The sequence below is a fragment of the Ips typographus genome, linkage group LG2 (assembly GCF_016097725.1).
Source record: "Ips typographus isolate SLU linkage group LG2, UJ_Ityp_2.0, whole genome shotgun sequence".
Lineage (NCBI taxonomy): Eukaryota > Metazoa > Arthropoda > Insecta > Coleoptera > Curculionidae > Ips > Ips typographus.
Window position 1 is genome coordinate 24,578,165 of NC_138423.1, and position 21,577 is coordinate 24,599,741.

Below are 21,577 nucleotides of genomic sequence, written 5' to 3' on the forward strand. Positions count from 1 at the left end.
TACAGAAACTTTGCTTCTTGTTTAATAAACTATAAACATTTGCTTATAATTATAGCAAACTCATTTTTCTAACACAACACTAATGCGTTTTAATGCAACAAGTTATTATTTGAGGATTAAGTCATTGTGTAACCACAAATTTGGCTTGAAAATTATTTAAACGAGATTTATATGAATGAATTGTCGTCGAGTGGTTTGTAAACAATTACAAGCTTGATTTACGGAATGTGATAAGTTGCTACTTATATAAAGGTTTCATTTAAAAATGTTTGGTATTCTAAGTTGTGAATTAAAACAATTTTGCAATGGCGTTGACTGGAAAGTACGAACTTGTGCGCAACGAAGGCATTGAAGAACACATGAAAGCTAATGGTAATGTTCAATTATTTTTTTTAAAATTTTAAATGTTAATTAATTATTTTTAAGGAATACCTGAGGACCGACTCAAAGGATTCCTGGCGGATAGCAAACAAATCGAAATAACTATTAATGGAGACAACATTACAATCACAAGGGTTAGTGGACGTAACCAAACTTACATTAATAACAAAGAAGTTACCGAAACTGTTCCTAACGGTGGCCAACTTAAGGTTTGCAATGCTCTTTAGTGATTAATTAATATTCTCTAAATTGTTCCACTCAAATTTAGAGTACAGCAGTCTTGGATGGGAATACCCTGACAATTAACACAGTAAGCGATGGAGGAAACTGGAAAAGACTTTACGTCTTATCTGGATCTGAACTTGTCGTGGTAAGTTTAATTATTTGCTGCTGTAAACAATAGTGATAATTAATTTTTGTTTTTTTTTTTTGTATTAAATCATTTTTAGACCTCCATATCAGACAAACCTGGAGTTGCAGATGGTAAACGGATTTACAAGAAGTTATAAATATTAAACTGTACATTTGAGTAAAAAACGTTTATTGTTTATATTGCCTTATTCCAGTTGTTTTCTTTACCTTTTACCTATTTAAAATTACTAAACGTAAAACTGCTAGTGTGTGTTCCTTTTCACATGTGAACTGAATCAGATGGAAAATTGACGTCATTGATGATCAATAACTGCCTCCATAGATTTCGGTGTACCACCAAATTTTCACAATTATGGTCATTACAGTTTTTTTATAATGGATGTTTTCCCTGTATACATACACTACATAAACTATCTGTTTATAACAATCAGCAGGTGAATGATTGACATTTTTTGCACCATTTACTCTAAACATTTCCTCAATTAAATAAATCAAAATAAACTAATGTTCAATATTCCAAGAACTACAAAGCTTAAATATTACGATGTCACTGAAAATAGACCACATCCTCAAATCCAATATATCCAAACTAAAAGAGAAATTACTTCTTCTCAAAAAGGCGAGAATTTATTGCTTGTCCTGTGAGGATTGCAATTCTGTTTACGTCGTAGGAAAGAAATTGCTACATCGAGATACACATATCAAAGACAATGTTAGGGAGAAAATATCCAATGCAGTGTGTCTGAAATATTATTTTAAATGGTTTGAAACTTTTTTTGTACTATACAGGGTGCCACATTCTCTCGAAAACAGTAGGACAATCTTATGCCGTTTTAAAATTTTAAAAAACCGTTTACTTACGTAACTTAATATCCGAAAAAATACGAAATTTCGGAAAAACGTTTTTAAAAAACCAAACCTCCAATTTCAAATATGACGATGTCAGGTTTTAGAGGAAAAAAGTTGCAATGACAAAGTGTAAATAAATTAAAATTATCTCATCAAACAAGCTTACAATAAAATAAAAACATTTTTCCGAAATTTCGTATTTTTTCGGATATTTCCGGAAGGAAATTGAACTCCAAATTACGCAACTTTTCCTCCATTTAACCAACTCTTACTTAGACACGAATTTGTGGCACCCTGTATAAAAACAATTTGCATTTTGTGTCAGTTCTGCTCTTCTCAGCACCTCAATTTGTTAGTGATTGATAACACTCAAAAAACTTTTGACGTTAGGTAAAACATCATATGGTTCACCTAAAAATGTTACTTAAATATTAATGGTGTGCGGTTTTTTTAAAGTTATTTTGGAAATTGATTTGGTATTTACATCAAGTATTACAAATATTTGCTTTAAATATAGAATTTGAACTGAAGTGGTTCACTTGACAGGAAATTTTTCGCAATATTGTAATCGATTTGTTTGCTGTATTGTCGTAGAAAATATCCAAATACCGATACTTTATTCCTCATTTTGTAAATAGAATTCCACGAATTTTATATGACCACTGAATAAATTACAATATCATCCGGGCCTCTCCGGTATTTGTTCTAAATTTAGACCCTGAAAATATAAATGGTTATGCATTTAATTGTCTAGTTAATTTAAAATTAAAATTTGTTAATATCCTGATTGGCAATGTCCACTTGTCCTTCAGGATTGTGCCTTAATTATACCGCTTTTCTCCCTGACTGTACAAAATTTTTTAGTGTTTTTTCAGGTTATTGGATAAGAAATTGAATGGGAATTTCAAAAATGTGTTTAAAACAGTCAACTTTTTTAATTCTTCTGGGTCACGTGACTGTCTAGCTAGATTATTATTCGACGTTACCATATATCCGTTATTGTTAGCAATTCAGCCAATTTTCTGAAAAAAACAGTTTGTTGTCCAGTTTTAGTTTTGAAATTTTAGTTTTACTTAATTATTGCTTACACTTCTGAAAACAACTTATTTAGATTAGATGAACTGTAAACAAAACACTCATAAATCATGAATAGAATTGTTTTTATTTTGTGATATACATAACTAATTGGGTCATCGAATCTCAAGAAAGGCTTCTGAAGGGTAATGTATGCTGATCATTTCCTCTCTTACTTTCGTAAGGGTTACATCCCAGAGTATCTACAGATAAAAATAAATAAAATTAAATAGCTATTTATGTAACCAGTTACAATAAGACATTTTCGAAACGTGTTGCATACATAATTTTTTCTAATTTTGACCAAAAAGCGGTAAAAACCATCTTTTAAAGTGATTTAATACAAATATTCACTTTCATAGCACCTTGTATAAACAGTGACAACGACATGTTATGATGGATGTCGCCCATATGTTTCTACGGAAATGCATAAAAACAGGGAGTGATGAAATGAACTTTTCATAACTAGTTACATAAAGTAAAACGTTTTGTCACTCTAATCAGTTTTGAAAAGTGTCACTTTATATGCCAAAATTAGAAAAAACTATTTTTTTAATAAGTAATGTTAATTACCTACCTTGTGCAAAGAAAATGCTTACCAACACAAAACAACCTAATACTACAATTACTGTTTTTAAAACTGCCCTCATATTGTTAAGGGTAATCAACAATAAGTAAATTAGTAAACTGGTCAGAACAAGTAAACACGAACCACAAAATTGAACTCTTTATATACTGAGTGTATTTCATTGTCTATTGTTTCGTGTAGTGGGTATTGTACTGAAAAACGACTTTAAAAACAATGACCAATATACTCTCAATAGAGTTAATTTTGCCTAAATATAATTACATATTGTTTTACGTAAGTAAACTAATATTGTTTTCCTATTCCTGACTGAATTCAACATAAACACGTAAAATAATTATTAATTTTTAACTTGTGTTCTCTTCCATTGCTTTTTCTCCATTTCTCTCGAGCTCGATCGAACACAATGTATAATTAATCTTATTTGTTTTCCATTTAAAGTAATCCTTCAGCATCTACCAGGATATGCTTTTAGACTAAATTGTTTCATCAATCAAGGCTGTTAATTATGGTAGGAATATTAAAAAGCGGTTTTTCTAATTAAGGAGAAATTCTACATTAATTTATTATCCGGCACCAGGCAATAATTTACACCCGCACCTACATTTTTTCGTTACCTTCATTCATTATTGAAATCGTTTACTAAGAATTCAGTTTTATTGTAAATACAAAATTGGTAAGAGTATGAAAAATTGGTAAAAACAAGTTAACATTATATTTAATAGAAAATTATTTAAGGAAAATACAATATTAATTAAAACGAAATTTTAATACTGGTATCAAAATTTAGGTTTTCACATTTGGAGCCCTGATTTTTGGCACAATTTGCTAGTGATCTTTTAAGATTATGCCCAAATTATTTAAGAGTTCATTTAGTGGATTTTACGAAAGTACAGTACGTCAAGTAACCAACTGTAACTGTAATAATTTTGTAAAATGTAATTTTTGCTCAGTTGACTAATGTTCTCTTGAGGTTCGTTCAAAATTAGTATCAAGTAACAGTATAGTAATTAAGATGAAACTTTTATCAAAATTACAGTTTAGGAACCCAGATTGTACTGAATCTGGCACAATTGATTAGTGTCCTTCCGAGGCTAGGCTAGGTTCCACAATTTTTTCTCAAACTGAAGAAATTACATAAGTAATGTCTTAAAATAGAATTTTCAAACAGATCTAAAAAATCTGGTTTTAAAAATATTTTTCCTCTCTATCCTTATTATTCATTAGTTTTGAATAGATAATAACACCCATTACCTACGCGTGAATAATAAGGCATTACTCACGGCTATTACTCACTGGTTTAGTACACTCGCTGACACCACCAATATTTAGTAAAAAATTAAAGTAAAATGGAGTGACGTAACAGTGTAATAGAAACAAATGTTTTCAAACGTTTGCTTCTTCATGATTGATTATCAATTTTGACAGTTATGACATAAATGTCATAAAGCTGTGAAACGACAAAACAGTCTTAAACTCCAGTAAAATCAGTATAAAATATACCAAACGCTTTTATAGCTTTATGAGTGGAATTTTGACAGTTTTATGACATTTGGTCGTCAATTACATTTCTGTGTTGTGTTCTATTCTAAACCTGAAAACTGTCAAATTCAATTCTATGGAGGTACAAAACAACGAAACATCTTTGAAAAAAACAAAATCAGTGTGACTTTGGTTGAATGCATTTTATATCTCCATCAGTCTGACATTTGTTACCTTTGGTTGTCTATTTCTGACTTACTTTCAGTTTATTTTTAAATATGATGACAACCGTCAAATTCCTCTCCATAAAGCTGTAAAACCATTAAAATCCAGTTAGATCAGTATAAACAATACCAAACGTATTTTATAGCTTTATGAGTGGAACTTTGACAGTTCTGACATTTGGCCCACAGTTACAGTACTTTCAGTTTTGTCCAAAACCTGGAAACTGTCAAACTCAATCCTATGGAGCTACAAAACAACGAAACCTACTTGAATTAATATTAAATTAAAAAATCGATTTACTTTGATTTTTGCTATAGCTGCCAATATGTGAAAATTAAGATCTACTAAATATTTGTTTCCTAACTGATCTAAAATATTCCAGGCAGTTAATCTAAAGCAGGTTTAATGACAAAAATCCAGATTTTATTATAATAATAATTTAATATTTTAAAACATTGTTTTTCAACTAAAATTTACACCATTTTAAGTGCGAAAAACATAAAGTAAAAGTCGTATTAGAACACAATAATTTTGACGTAATTTCATGGATTTATTGCTTTGAAACACATTTTCGGCCAAGGATTTTAGACCATTGTATTTCAATTATTGTAAAACATGATGTTTCAATTGTTTATAGAACCTTGACATTTAGTAGAACTGTCAGAACTTTCCTTCTTAAACATAACAAATTTGTCGTTACGCCACTGCTTCAAATTTTACTATACAGTGCGTTTTTTTTAACGCGCAACATAGGATATCACGTGTTAAATTTTTAAGCCCATGTTAGACCATGTTATTTTGGAACTACAAGTATAAAACTTGACGGGTGGCTGTTTCGTACCCTGAAGCTTAAGTAAGTTTACCAATTCGGCCTAAAAAGTGTTAAAAAGCTTGCAAAAAATCATCTTTTTTCGAAAAGGTTTTATCGTTTCATACTCCCTGTATGCATTGTTGTTCTTTGTTGTTTTTGATACTGGCACGGCAACTAGCAGGTAAAATTTGGCGTAGAAAGTAAAACAGGGTGATCATTAACTTTATATCAAGAAAGTTAAGAACAAAAGAAGTATTTTTATAAGTGAATTGTTCAAAGTGACCTCCGTTTGAAGCCAAACAGTATTCCAAACAATCATAAAATGCCCTTTTGACGTTCAAAAGATGTCGGGTCGTGATGCAGTCAAAATATGTCACTTTACCTGCTACCTGCCCTGCCAGTATAAAAACAACAAGGAACAACAATGCATACAGGGAGTATGGAACGATAAAATCTTTTCGAAAAAAAATGATTTTTTTCCAGTTTTTAATCACTTTTTAGACCAAATTGGTAGACTTACTTAAGCTTCAGGGTACTAAAGACACACCCGTCAAGTTATAGACTTGCAGTTCCAAAATAAAATGGTCTAACATGGGCTTAAAAATTTAACACGTAAAATCCTATGTTGCGCGTTAAAAAAAACGCACTGTATTAAGTTCACATGTGCAGTATTTTTGAAAATCTCAACATAGTGAGTAGTTTGTGATTGGTCAAAAAAGCAGCTTTCAGCTTGCTGCTTTTTTTTGACCAATCACAAACTACACTGCTGTACTACCCAAATTGTGGGAAATTTTCCAGTCATTTTCTCTCTGTCATCCTTTCAAACTGTGTTTCTGTCAAATCAAACTTTGACATCGCTTTTCTTCCTGACTGTACCAAATTTTGTAGTGTTTTTTCATGTTATTGGATAGGAAATTTAATAATGATTCCCAAACTGTTCTTAAAATAGTCATTTTCTCACTCTAAATGGGCTTGACAAGCAATTTTGTGCCTGACTGTCAAACTGTACTCAAAAGTTACAAAAGGCAGGTTTTGTAAAAGTTTTCTTGTAGTATTCAATACAAATAAACGTGTTTCTGAGATTTATAACGGTTATTTTGACAGTGGTCACGTGATTGTCTAGCTAAATTATTCTCCAAAATCAACGTGATATCTGTCACTAATGTCAAAACTGTCAAAATGTACTAGAATTACAGTTTAACCCAGCTTTCGAAACAAGACGTGTTTTTGACATGTATGACAGTTATTTTGTCAATTGTCAGTTTGTAAATGTAAATTTCAAATTGTTTAAATAATATCTTAGATTTGGGTCATTTTTTCATCTCAAAAACATATTATTTGTCACAATATAAAAACATGAGATAATAAAGAAAAGTGACTAAAATTCTATTTTTTTCATCATTCATTCAATCAAAACAGCCTTTTAGTCAGTATTTATTTTTCAACTCGTATCCCACATCACTTTGAATGTATGTGTACCTATAATCCAGTAACTTACCCTTCTTTTACCTAATTCCTGGTGGATTTTATGTAAATCGGTCGATTTAAATAGGCAATAAATTAGCAGCTTTCAGCTTGCTGCTTTTTTTTTGACCAATCACAAACTACACTGCTGTACTACCCAAATTGTGGGAAATTTTCCAGTCATTTTCACCAAGAAAATTAATGTCGAACTGAAAATTTACTATCGCAAAAACTTAATGAGTTCTACACGTTACAGGTGTACAGCTATTTCTCACTTGCAACTACGCAGTAAGAGAACATTAATAATGGTGTAATTTAAAAGCTATTAGGAGCGAAAAAAGGGCGTTCCACCCCAAAACTGGTCAAAGTTAACCGGAGTTGATTGATTGGTACAGCCCAGACCAAAAAAAGTGGGAAAGTCTTAGAATTGTATGACACACTTAAAAATGTTTCTCGGTGATTCCATTGATCAAAACTATGATTATAACAAAGTATAGTTCCATGTTAATTCATCGTCGGTAGACAAACAATTCCATTCCGCGTTCCATTGAAATTCAAACTGCGTAATCCACAGGATAGACCGGTCACCGATAGTCCAGGCCTTAGAGAAAACCTCTGCTGACATCGTTTGCCAGTTTGAATGCCAAAGCCGGTCATTCTGTTTGTAACCGACAGATTAGCTTGCTCGCAATGTTCCTGGTAATGATTCTTGTAAATCTGGATGTTCAGGAGGTGCACAATGTGTGCCTGCCACTAAACCCCTACACTGGAACAGCTTATTTTCTGTCTGTTTGGTTAATATTATCTTTGGATGCACATTGTGTACATGATTATAGCAAAGCACGAGGGATTTGTATTAGATTTGGTTGATGATGAGAATCGGTGATTAGTTTTCGAATATTTTAGTTAGGCCTTAATGATAATTAATTATAAAATGTCACAAGAAGGGTAACTATTGAAATTATGCTTTGAGAGGAATGAAGACATTGCAATGCCAATTTCTAGGCAATTAATTTTGTGCAAATATCTTTAAAAAAATCGCCCACCAATAAAACTGCGCAATAAATCACATAACCATCGTGATTTTTCATCATTACAACCAAAAAATGACGTATAAATCCTTTTAGGTGCCTATTAAGGTAGAATACTGTTTACGCAGAATACGCGCCTTGTAATCCGGTTAAAGCATTTATCAACGTCACTACTAATCTACATATTTTTTCACTTACCAAACATGTACAATTTTACCTTTAACAAGAGCCTTTTATTATGTCAGGGTTGGAAAAAAAATTGAAGTCGATGTAAAGGATTGAATTAATTCTCTTTGTCGATTGAATTTGCCTGGTGGTTGGATTGAACCTTGTATACTTTTTGTCTGCAGCAAGTTTTATTTGATTTATAAGCTAGCTTTAAAAAAATCATTTCCAATAATTTAGGGTGTATAGTGGTTCAAACTGTTTACATATTTTTAATCCTTTTTTCTTCTTCTTATAGTGTTCATCGTTTTGTCTCGTTTTACCCTTTTTTAATTAACTATAATAACTTTCAGCTAGACCGACCCTGTTTTAAACAATCGAAGCCAGAAAGTTTCATACATGAAAAATAAACCATTTTACATAGCCGCCGGTGCCGGTTCTGTTTAGATCACAAGCTGTATTATAGGGCCTCCTATTCAGTGGAAAGCAAATTTGCATTGCGAGCAATATTGCAGTGTATTTGCTTTTCCAATTTATTCAAACTACCACTTCAAACGGGACTAAACAAAAAGTAGGAGGGATTTTTAGCCGACTCTGGCAAATAAAGAAGGAAAACAGCTAGTGATTACGCAAACGTACCAGTTTTTGCTGTTATTGTTGTTTGTGTCTTGAAAATTTCAAACCGCTCGATAGATATGCGGCTTTAAGATGATAAAGTACGTAGAAACGGGATATGAAAACTTCCATATCGCGTTAATCATCAGTAATGTCGGTAGAGAGTATGAAATCTTGCGGTGTTAAACGCGATGTAGGATTTAGGCTCTCAGGGTGTTAAACCGCCGGATTAATGAAATATTTATAGCCCGGAATATATGGCTAGATTTGCGGAGAATATAGTGTACCAGAACGTGCAAGTCCAAAACCCAAGTGAATTAGCGTTGATTTAGCGAAGCAAAACATAAATAATTCAATTGGTTTGGGATTTCCTATTAAAATTGACCGATTAACATAAAATCCACCAGGAATTAGGTAAAAGAAGGTTAAGTTACTGGATTATAGGTACACATACATTCAAAGTGATGTGGGATACGAGTTGAAAAATAAATACTGACTAAAAGGCTGTTTTGATTTGTGGTTTATGTTTTTCCTAAAAAAATAGAATTTTTAGATTTTAGTCACTTTTCTTTATTATCTCATGTTTTTATATTGTGACAAATAATATGTTTTTGAGATGAGAAAATATCCCGAATCTAAGATATTATTTAAACAATTCGAAATTTACATTTACAAACTGACAATTGACAAAATAACTGTCATATATCTCAGAAACATGTCTTGTTTCGAAAGCTGTGTTAAACTGTAATTCTAGTACATTTTGACATTAGTAACAGATATCACGTGGATTTTGGAGAATAATTTAGCTAGACAATCACATGACCACTGTCAAAATAACCGTTATAAATCTCAGAAACACGTTTATTTGTATCGAATACTACAAGAAAACTTTTACAAACCCTGAGTTTTGTAACTTTTGAGGTCAGTTTGACAGTCAGGCACAAAATTGCTTGTCAAACCCATTTAGAGTGAGAAAATGATTATTTTAAGCACATTTTTGGAATCCTCATTAAATTTCCTATCCAATAACATGAAAAAACACTACAAAATTTGGTACAGTCAGGAAGAAAAGCGATGTCAAAGTTTGATCTGACAGAAACACAGTTTGAAAGGATGTCAGAGACAAAATCGTCTCTGTAAAACCCATTTTGAGTCAGAAAATGACTATTTTAAGCACATTTTTGAAATCCTCATTAAATTTCCTATCCAATAACATAAAAAAACACTATAAAAATTGTACAGTCAGGGAGAAAAGCGATGTCAAAGTTTGATCTGTCAGAAAGACAGTTTCAAAGGACGTCAGAGACAAAATTGCCTATAAAACCCACTTGGAGTCAGAAAATGACTATTTTAGGCACATTTTTTGAAATTCTCATTAAATTTCCTATCCAATAACATGAAAAAACACTACAAAATTTGGTACAGTCAGAAAGAAAAGCGATGTCAAAGTTTTATCAGACAGAAACACAGTTTGAAAGGACGTCAGAGACAAAATTGCCTGTAAAACCCACTTGGAGTCAGAAAATTACTATTTTAAACACATTTTTGAAATCCTCATGAAGTTTCCTATCCAATAACCTATAAAAATACTATAAAATTTGGTACAGTCAGGAAGAAAAGCGGTGTCAAACTTTGAACTGACAGAAACACAGTTTGAAAGGCGGTCAGAAACAAAATGCCTGTAAAACACATTTGGAGTCAGGAAATTACTATTTGAGGCACATTTTTGGAATCCTCATTAAATTTCGTATCCAATAACATGAAAAAACACTACAAAATTTGGTACAGTCAGGAAGAAAAGCGATATCAAAGTTTGATCTGACAGAACACAGTTTGAAAGGACGTCAGAAACAAAATCGCCTGTAAAACCCATTTGGAGTCAGAAAAAGACTATTTTAAGCACATTTTTGGAATCCTCATTAAATTTCCTATCCAATAACATAAAAAATTACGACAAGATTTAGTACAGTCAGGAAGAAAAGCGATGTCAAAATTTGATCTGACAGAAACACAGTTTGAAAGGACGTCAGAAACAAAATCGACTGTAAAACCCATTTGGAGTCAGAAAATGACTATTTTAAGCACATTTTTGGAATCCTCATTAAATTTCCTATCTAATAACATAAAAAAACACTATAAAATTTGAACAGTCAGGAAGAAAAGCGATATCAAAGTTTGATCAGACAGAAACACAGTTTGAAACGATGTCAGAGACAAAATCCTCTGTAAAACCTATTTGGAGTCAGAAAATGACTATTTTAAGCACATTTTTTGAAATTCTCATTAAATTTTATTATAAAATTTGGTACAGTCGGAAAGAAAAGCGATGTCAAAGTTTTATCAGACAGAAACACAGTTTGAAAGGACGTCAGAGACAAAATTGCCTGTAAAACCCACTTCGAGTCGGAAAATGACTGTTTTAAGCACATTTTTGGAATCCTCATTAAATTTTCTATCCAATAACCTGAAAAAACACTACAAAATTTGGGAGAATCGGGGAGAAAAGCGGTGTCAAACTTTGAACTGCCAGAAACACAGATCACATTCACAAGAACAAATCGGATTTTGAATTCGATAGGCAAAATGACGTTTAAGTAATGCTTTTTCGATCAGTAATTGATTTATTTCAGTGCATTTATAAGAAAATTGTCTAGCGATTGCTAATCGATGTGTTCTTATGAATGCGGCCACAATATTTGTAATTTTACCAGTAATTTAATGGTAATTTACCGGTCAACTACTTTGTTTTACTTTGGATATAGGATTATTAAGCTCAGTTGATACTATACTTTCAAACTGATGTAGAATACGGGTTTTCGAATTTCATTAATTATTTCAAATTATAAGAAACAAATAATGTGTGATTTCTATTCTGGTCTTTAATTAACATTACACACCTTCAGATTTATTGGTACCCGTTAAAAACATCATCAGGTTAAACGTCACTCAATATTATAACATCTTTTTTTTTCAAGTAAACGTATCAAAATTGTTGTAGACCGGCACAAAAATTATGGACGAAATAATTGGAAACTTTGTAAAATTCTTGTCCAGTACAGTAATCGTCCGCATCATGTCCTATCCCAACTTTGTCATCGAAACCCTTCTCGCTACAGCAGTGTGCATTGTACACTTCCTTCTCATCTTTGAAATCAACACTTTGGTGAGAAGAACCAATGCCAAAGCAGCGGCCAGACTAAAAATGAAACGTCCTAAAGGTAAGCACTCTAGCTAAAAAAGAACTAGTCTTTTATCTTTACATTTTTTTGTAGATTCAGAAAGCTGCTCGTTCCATAGTTTGGTAACAATGAAGAACACTCAGGTGTTTCGTAAACCGGAATTATGCCACAGAACTCCAGTGTACACTCCTTTCACTCCTAAAGCACCAAAACGGTTCAGTAGATCTAACAGTTTTGGATGGATGCTCTCCAAAGGAGATTCGGTCGTACGACACAAGTTTTCTGACAGAGTAAGTGCTTTTTTACTAGCTTTCAATCATAAAACATGTGATATTTGTTCCAGGTGGAACATTTGCTATCAATATCACCCAGTGAATACGTGAGACGAGATAAAGAACGAAAAAGCCGTGAACAAGGTTTGAGATCGTGCATTCAATCTCTCACATCTCTTTTAGAAAAAGCTCTAAACAACAAACATGTCGAACTCAAAGACATGTCCGAAGACTACATTGAAAAGAGCCTGAACGCTTTAAGAGACAATTTTGAGACACAAATGCGCGACGACGCTTTACTAATGGAAGTGGTGTCACCCAGTATGCAAGACATGATGGAACGAAACAAAACCAGACAACTTTTACGAAAATCTGTATGTCCTGACGAATTGATGTCCGCTCTTTACCATTCACCTGATATAAATTTGTCGAAAAGCGATTTCGATGTGAAAGCCAAGAAACGAACGATTAAAGATAATAAAGACTCGCGTAGAGATCATCTTAGCGTAAAGTCCAGCAGGTCTTTAAGTGAAATTTTTCGAAAACATTCCACACATGGTTTTGACCAGGATCATAAAATATCTCCAGGGGTTATGGGTCATTAGGTATAACATTTTGTGTTATAAAAATTTGTTTTGATGGTTTTTTTTTGTCCAATAAAGTAGAATTGTTTTCTGGTTTTCTTTATATTTAATGTACTACAACTCATTTTTACCCACATTGAATTAAAACATTCTTCTAAAATGTTTTTCTATAAGGTGTGTACAACAGAAATTCTTATAAATAAACCAGGTCTAGGACGTGCTCAAAGGTATAAAATGCTTTAAAAGCAGAAAGTCGATAGAAACCATTTATATCAATAATGTAGTCTACACTAAACTTGCACTCAAGTTGGAAACGCTTAGAAAACAATGAAATGTCTTGTGTGACTTGTTGCTTAACTGACAATGGAGAACTACCATCCCGCTTTCTTGGAAACAGATTATACATAATTTATTGCTGTTTAGCGCTTTTAGCCCCTTTTGTACCTTTCTAGTGGAAAATTAATTTTGTCTAACACCTCACACACAACTGGAGGACTTTCTTGTGCCTAATTCAAGGCTGAAATTAGGACTAACGGTTTTTTTGTCGACAGCCCAAAAACGGGGGTCCAACAAACAATTTGGCGTTTTAATGAATTAACGCAAAACTCGTCCGATTATTTGTACCCTCGAAGGTGGAAGTTAACCACTTTAGAGAACGTTTCTAGTTAAATTAAAGGTTGAATTTACTTTCCGTCGACAAACCCGACGTTTTAGTTAATCTCTCGTTCGCATGCCTTATTCAATTTTCTTACGGAAACGTGACTGAAGAGTAACTGAAAAACTGCCCCCGGATGATTCTAGAGGTGAATTTTAAGTTTTAATACTTGTACATGAAATACACTTTAAGAATTTTAATTGCAGGTTTATTTAAAATGTTTCAATCTACAACGAAGAAATAAAATACTTTTTTACTACTATTTTAATTAAAAAAAAAACGGAAGCTTTATTAACAATTTAAAAATGCACTTAAATCTACTTCTTCAATAACATGGCCCTGAAGTCGCTATTACTTTTCATTTTCTGGTCTCCACCACCGCCATTTTTCGATGGTTCGGGCTGTTTAACCAGCAAAGAACGCGGTAGCAAAGAGGTCTGCAATCGGCTCCTTGAATGTCGCAACGGTTCCTCGTCATCCTCCTTATTTCTGCTCAAAAACGGTTTTGAAGGTTTATCTTTCTTTGGCGGAGGCGCGCTTATAACCACCGTAATCACATGACCATCTATAGTCATCTGATCGGTTTCTTTTAAAGCTTTGTTCGCTTGATCTTCACTTTCAAACTCGACATAAGCAAGACCCTGTAAAAGTAAAATAGTAAATAAGGCGTATAGATGCAAATCCCGCCAAATCAAATATAAAAACAAAATGAGTATTTGAGGCAGTCATTCTATATGCGCGTCACCTGCCTATATTGGCTTTAAAATATGTTTTAGCCCTGTTCATTAGCTTTCTTTGGTCATATGACGTGTACATACAGAAAGTTTCAAATAAGCGAGTTATTTGCAATTTTTATGATAGAGTGCACCAAAATTTTGATTAAAATGACTGGTTTTCTGGCCGCCATATTGAACCAACCTGTCAGGGGTCATTTTGCTTAATTTCGGTCTGAAAAACACAAATTTTGTGTCCGTTTTGGCGTTAGTTTCGGAAATAACCTAATAAATGTGATGTTTGTAATTGTTTGCGACAACAAAATTGCGAAAAAGTCTCCACCATATGTCAAGATAATGGAAAGTTCTTAGATGTGAGAAAGAATCGTGTAATTCAGAATAGTCATTTGAAATTTAGAAAGAGTCAAGGGTAATTTAGAATAGTTAATAGTAATTCAGAAATCGTAAAGTGTAATTCAGTTTAATTTTTAACCTAAATTGTGTTATTTTTTCATATTATTCATTGTATTATAAAGTATATTGATTTATTTAAATGCTCTGGAGTTTAAGCTTTGATAATTTTATCCACAGATAATGTATTTTATGAAATCGCCTTTGAATGTTTTGAATTTCATTTGATGATTTCTGAATAATATACACTGTGTGTAAAAAGTCCGGCAACCCTGAATTATTTCGCAAAATATACAACTTATTGAAAAATATCCTATATAAATATTGACGCACTTTAAACGTTTTACCGTTAGGTGACATTCAGGAATATACAGGGTGAGCCACAATATGGCAATGAATTGAGGTTATGTTTTTTCTTATGGAATGACCATGTTTTAATGACGTTTTCTGATTCGCTCTCTCATTCTGATCACATTTCATGTAACATGTTGTATGGTTATCTTGAACAGTTTGGCAGCTATTTAATTATTAAAGAAAACTACACTTTAAATAAGTAAAAAATTTTTATTTGATTAAATGCTGAAAATGTGCCCCTTGAACTGTCTGACAATGAGCTAAATTAAAATAAAATTTAAATTTAATTATTTAAAATTTAATTTAATTTAATTTAATTTATTTAATTTAAATTTAATTTAATATAATTTAAATTTAATTTATTTAATTTAATTTATTTTAATTTAATATTATTTAATAATTTAATTTTATTTTATTTTTTTTATTTTTTTTATTTAATTAAATAGCTGCCAAACTGTTTAAGATAACCATACAACATGTTACATGAAATGTGATTAGAATAAGAGAGCGAATCAGAAAATGTCATTGAAACATGGTCCTTCCATAAGAAAAAACATAACCTCAATTCATTGCCATATTGTGGCTAACCCTGTATATTCCTGAATGTCACCTAACGGTAAAACGTTTAAAGTGCGTCAATATTTATATAGGATATTTTTCAATAAGTTGTATATTTTGCGAAATAATTCAGGGTTGCCGGACTTTTTACACACAGTGTATATAAGTAGTTAAGATCTATTTTTCTTTACTATTAAACAAGTTAAAGTACAGTCACTTGTCTATATCACGTGACTGTTTAGGTAAATAGCGTACTAGTGTCACGTGACAACTGTTTAATACGTCGAAACATTCAAAATCTGCTCTGCAGAGCTCAAACAGTCAAAATACCGTTTTCTTGTGTTTGAAGAGACATGACGTGTTTTACAGCTCCATGGTAATTATTTTGATAGTTGTCACGTGACCGTTTAAATAAACAGTGTTTTAGTGTCACGTGACAACTGTCTGAAATGTAAAAATAGTCAAAATCTGCTCTGAAAAGCTCAAACAGTCAAAATACCGTTTTTCTTTAAGCCCCGTTTAAAAAAAAAATTAAAAAATTTGATTTTTCTAGGACAAACGGTAAGTTTTTCGAAAAAAGTGTATACCTATATGGTAAAAGTTGCGTTTTACTGTGGTACATCCATGGTAATTTCAAGCCTCTAACTTGCACAGTTTTGAAGATATTTGCAAAAATGTTTTCAAAAATTTGATCAACTTTGACGCCTTCTAGCGGCCCAAGAGTACCACTTAGTACTGTCCGCTTAACGTCCCTTGATAGCCCCATTCATTTGTTGTTTTTGGTCATATGACGTGTATCTACAGAATGCACGAAAATTTTGCTTAAAATGACTAGTTTTCCTGACCTACTATACTGACAACCACTATATTGGAGTTCAACCTGTCAAAGTGATCATTTTGACTAATATCAGTTTGGAAAACACGAATTTGCAAATTGCTTTTGCCATAAGTGGCCCGGTTTCGGAAATAATCTAAAAATAAAATTTTTGTATTTTTTTTACGGTTTTCAGGGCGTGACACCTCTAAAAAACCTCATTTTGAAAAATGGCACTTTACGTCATAATCCAAACTACAGTTCCGACGACATTTTTTGTCTAATGAGCATTTTCTTGTCATCTTTGCATTTTCTACATGCCCTATAACTTTGTAATATGTATTTTGTAACACTCTGTATAAGTACAAATAATTTCAAAAACTATTTGAAATAACAGCACAAGAAAATCGATTAAAGCCAATTATTGTCAGATGCAATAATTTTTTCAATGATATTTGGCATATTCAAATATTAAAAACAGGTAACTTTTATTGAAGATCCAGACATTGTAGAGCAAAGCAGAACAGAAAACTACCAAACCAATTCATGAATTAAACAAATAAAAAAATAGTCAAGAACTGTCAGAAAGAGAGTAAACCTTTAAGGATTAAACCAAAAAATCAACTTAATAGGTAATCTCAACAGAAAAATTCTGATTTAAAAGCTGAATTTTCACCACCCCCACAACTAATACATACCTTTGGCTGTCCACTTTTATGCAAAACCAGTCGAACATCAACCGCTCCGTATTTACTAAAAATTTCCGCCACTTCTTCCTTGGATTTAGTGACTGGCAAACCACGAACAAACAACTTATTCTTCTCCTCCTTGGCGGCATACTTAAATACGGGCTTTTTCTCCGTTTTCTCGGATTTTATTTCCGAAATAAAAACAGGTCGGCCGTCCAACGGTTCTCTGTCTCGCGCCAGCGCCACCATAACCTCCTCCTGGGTTTTAAATTGTACGTAACCGAAACACCTAGATTTGCCCTTCCTATCTCTAGCTATCTCCAAGGTGACAGCGTTCGGAAAAATCGACTCCAATTGTTGTTCTGTCACTGCTGGTAGTAAATTGCTGACAAATACTGTGGTTTCTGGGTTTCTATCTACTGCAGGACGACTGGAAATAGTGTGAACTTTTTCCGGCTCATTTTTAACTCGCTTGGAAAGAGTTTGGCGGGCTGGCTCAATTTTACGTTTAGTTCCTCGATTTTGAACGTCTGAAGCGTTATTTGAGCTGTGTGGCTGTGGTTGGGATTCACTGGCCACTTGAGTGTGGTACTTTTGATTAAATTCTGCAACTTTTTGTATGCACTTCATCACATCATCCAGACTACCTCGATGTCGTTCAAATAACAGCCATTCATCGATTATGTACTGGGGCCAGTCGCTAACAGCATTTAAAGCTCGCTGTAAGACTTGTCTCACTGATTGTGAATCGCCGTACTGTTTTTCCAAGTTGACGTATTCAAGCCACAAAATTGATGTAGCTGTAAAAATAATCTCTTTCTGAATATTGTTATTTCTTATTCAAGAGAATTTACCTCTATTTGGTGGCTTGTATAACACTTTTTTCCAGACTTTTCGTCCGTCTTCCTTATCGCCTTTTTCGTACAAAATACGACTGTATAATCGGGCTACTTTGAACTGAGGATCGTTTTCAAATCCTAACTGTTCTATAGCCTAAAAAAATATACTCTTAGTAGATCATTTAACAAGCTACAGCAAATGAAACAAAGCTGTAAAATGGTTAGATACATATATGACCAACCAATTAAAGTTTATATACCAACAATTAAACAATTTTGAGAAGGTGTTGCAGAGGCTTTTGATTTTTAGAAGGTTTTCAGTCGTATTTTGAAGCCGCTGACAATTTTAAACAATTCAAGGATTAAAACACTTATTAGACATATCTGGTAGGTTCAAAATGGTCTTAAATGTCTATGACAATTTAAAATAAGTCTGGAAAATAACAGGTTCTCAGAAGCATTTAAACGCCTTTAGAAGCCTCTGACAATTAAAAACAAGTCTGGGAAGGTTTAAGACAGTGGTAGAGGGCTCTGAAATTGTTCAGAAAGTTCTCAGTAGCATTTAGAGGTCTTTGGCGAGTTCAAAACGGTCCTAGCGGCCTCTGACAATTTAAAACAAGTCTGGAAAAGCTTAAGACACTTGTAAATGCCTCTGGTACTTTTTAGAAGGTTCTCAATAGCATTTAAAGGTCTATGAAACTTTTAAAATGGTAGTAGAGACCTCTGGCAATTTAAAACAGTTCTGGGAAATGACAGACAGTTGTAGAAGACTCTGGAACTTTTCAGATAGTTCTCAGAAGCATTTAAAGGCCTTTGGCACATACAATACGGTCCTAGAGACCTCAATTTAAAACAAGTCTAGACAGTAAGTGAAAACAAAACTCAGAGTCGATCTCCACAAAATATACATATATTGTAGAGATCGACTCTGAGTTTTGTTTTCACTTACACTCACTACTCCACTGTGGGAATATGGACTACTACTTTTCAAGTCTAGAAAGATTTAAGACACTTGTAGAGGCCACTGACACTTATTAGAATGATCTCAATAGCATTTAGAGGTCTTTAGAACTTTCAAAATGGTTCTAGAAGCCTCTGACAATTAAAAACAAGTCTGGGAACGGTTAAGACAGTTGTAGAGGGCTCTGAAACCTTTCAGAAACTTCTCAGTAGCATTTAGAGGTCTTTGACGAATTCAAAGCGGTCCTAGCGGCCTCTGACAATTTAAAACAAGTCTGGGAAAGCTTAAGACACTTGTAAATGCCTCTGGTACTTTTTAGAAGGTTCTCAATAGCATTTAGAAGTCTTTGAAACTTTCAAAATGGTTCTAGCGGCCACTGGCTATTTAAAACAGTTCTGGGAAAATTTAAGAAACTTTTCAGAAAGTTCTGTTTTTTATGAAACTGACAAAAACGTCAAAATAACCTGACATCAGTTGAACTGTCAAACGCAATAGCTGATGAATACTCATTTTTATTTGATTTTCATCTAATGAAATAAAATAAGGAATGTCACACAACACTCAGAAGTCACTGAACAGAGACTATACTTAATTTCAAAATTGTTTAATAAATAGTAATTTTCAGTCACAGAATTGAATAACACAACTTACCTGATTGAAAAGCTTATAAATTGTTTTGGAAGACTGTACATTTCTAATTGCATATTCCAAATAAGTACACCACAACTCCAATCCAGGATTGGGAGCAATACTGGACAATCCCTCCTCAAAACACTCCATTATAGTGCTTTCCTTCTTCTGAAGATGTTCTAACACTCGAATTTTGAATGCCCACAATTCTTCACTCCATGGACAGTTTCTTAAAGCTCTCTTACACACTGAGAGAATGCTTTCAGTCAGTTTGAATACATATGAGCCGTAATCAAGCCAGATTTCTAACAAAAACCATATTGAGCTAGGATAATTTCAGGTAAAAAATTAAAATTACCAGGAACTAAACAAAGCTGAGCTGCTGCTCTTTCATAAACACATATAATAGTTGAGGGATCAGTGACATGTTTAATATACTCCCTATAAGTGTTTAGGAGTTCTTCATTTGATTGAGCTACCAGTAACTGGTCTTCAAAAGGTTTGTAAACTTCTAAAGTTTTTCTAGCACTATTGTACCCATATTCCACCTAATTGGAGTTAATTAAGTTCATACAAATATAATGCTATTAGAGGCACTTACAAGTTTAGGATCCAAAACACCTTCAGGTAATGAAGTAATCCATGTTTTCCACTCAACATAAGTGTTTTCCATGCCCAACAGTGGAACAGACAGTTCTCTTTTATAAATATCTGCTAAAGCTAAAACCTATAATTTATTTAATAAAAAAGGAGCATCCACTGTTTTTAATAAGGTTAATTACTACTTTAAATTATTTTGTACTAAACTCGTATACTCTTCACATACCTGTTTCTTCCATTCTTCACTGCCTTCGCTATGGGAAGAAATGTGTAAAAACTCAATCTCCCTATAAGTATCCCATAGTAATACACCTTTATTACAAACTAAACCAGCTGCATTAATTGCTTCTTCTAGTATTGACCTTGTTTTTTCCAAGGTACTGGCACCAATTGCAAATTGTGCATACTCAATCCACAATTCAACAGCTACAATATTAGTAAGTTAACTTTTTTTACTATTCATTCATTTTTACTCTATTAAAACACAAACACAAGTAATCATTCACTGCTTTTTGGAATAGTCCAAAAATAAACTCTTGATCCTCTTTAGTGGTTGCCACACTTTTTTCTGCATTAATCCAATCCATCCACAGTTCTGCTGTAAGTGGAAAGTATTCATGGAAACGCTGATATGCTTCTCGCAATGATGTTAAATCAGCAATTTTCTTGTATATTTCAATTAATTCTATATGGGAATTGTAAAGGTATTTGTTGTCCCCAATGTCGTTTTCCAGTTGTCTGGCTTTCTCCAACAAAGCCTATAATTTAAATTACTATACAAAGTGTTGATTATTTAGGTAAATTACATACATCTTCCTGGCCGTTTTCACTTCCATCACTACTATCTGAATCACTTGATTCCACAGACATATTAATGTCACCCATTTTAGAAATTCAAGAGGAGGAAATTAAGTAGTTTTGGCTCTTAAAATTCAATAGTAGCTAGAAACTGCAGTACTGCAAATACAAATAAAATATTATAAAATTACAAAATCAAAATATAAACAAAATGCCAGAAAATGCCGCTTATTTATGTCAATTTGACAACTGACATATTCGTAATACGCATTCACTTCTCATTTCCTAACCTAACCTTAAAAAATCGTTGATAATAGCAAAAAGAAGATTGAATAGATGACATTGAATTAAAGTAAATTTGGTTTGTCTAAACTTTATAGATTTTATATTTGTACAACAATCAATTAAACTTTTTTTTAATTGACCGAAAATCATAAATAATGGATATAAGCTGGTATATGAGTA

At 32.7% G+C, this 21,577-nt stretch overlaps 3 protein-coding genes and 1 long non-coding RNA gene across 5 annotated transcripts; 2 read left to right on the plus strand and 2 right to left on the minus strand.

The window, feature by feature from the left end:
• The first annotated feature begins 211 nt into the window (after nucleotides 1-211).
• On the plus strand, nucleotides 212-941 carry LOC145724912 (uncharacterized). The gene is made up of 4 exons (XM_081973393.1): nucleotides 212-372; nucleotides 427-590; nucleotides 650-751; nucleotides 831-941. Exons 1-4 carry the CDS (start codon nucleotides 306-308, stop codon nucleotides 888-890), a joined length of 393 nt encoding a protein of 130 aa, XP_081829519.1. The 5' UTR covers nucleotides 212-305; the 3' UTR covers nucleotides 891-941.
• LOC145724913 (uncharacterized) lies at nucleotides 906-3,453 on the minus strand. Of its 2 annotated transcripts, none has more exons than XR_014177122.1 (3): nucleotides 3,254-3,453; nucleotides 1,017-2,879; nucleotides 906-980 (listed from the first exon to the last, which is right to left on the minus strand). It is a non-coding gene; the product is annotated as an uncharacterized LOC145724913 (long non-coding RNA). The 2 variants fall into 2 exon arrangements; XR_014177121.1 differs by having other exon boundaries at nucleotides 906-2,624; nucleotides 2,691-2,879; nucleotides 3,254-3,415.
• An 8,529-nt stretch (nucleotides 3,454-11,982) lies between these two features.
• On the plus strand, nucleotides 11,983-13,173 carry LOC145725341 (uncharacterized). Its single transcript, XM_081974060.1, has 3 exons — nucleotides 11,983-12,273; nucleotides 12,328-12,524; nucleotides 12,578-13,173. Exons 1-3 carry the CDS (start codon nucleotides 12,069-12,071, stop codon nucleotides 13,109-13,111), a joined length of 936 nt encoding a protein of 311 aa, XP_081830186.1. The 5' UTR covers nucleotides 11,983-12,068; the 3' UTR covers nucleotides 13,112-13,173.
• A 758-nt stretch (nucleotides 13,174-13,931) lies between these two features.
• Rnp4F (RNA-binding protein 4F) lies at nucleotides 13,932-21,359 on the minus strand. The gene is made up of 9 exons (XM_081974059.1): nucleotides 21,125-21,359; nucleotides 20,805-21,072; nucleotides 20,541-20,740; nucleotides 20,316-20,441; nucleotides 20,073-20,262; nucleotides 19,736-20,019; nucleotides 18,139-18,277; nucleotides 17,294-18,084; nucleotides 13,932-14,386 (listed from the first exon to the last, which is right to left on the minus strand). Exons 1-9 carry the CDS (start codon nucleotides 21,197-21,199, stop codon nucleotides 14,063-14,065), a joined length of 2,397 nt encoding a protein of 798 aa, XP_081830185.1. The 5' UTR covers nucleotides 21,200-21,359; the 3' UTR covers nucleotides 13,932-14,062.
• Nucleotides 21,360-21,577: the final 218 nt, after the last annotated feature.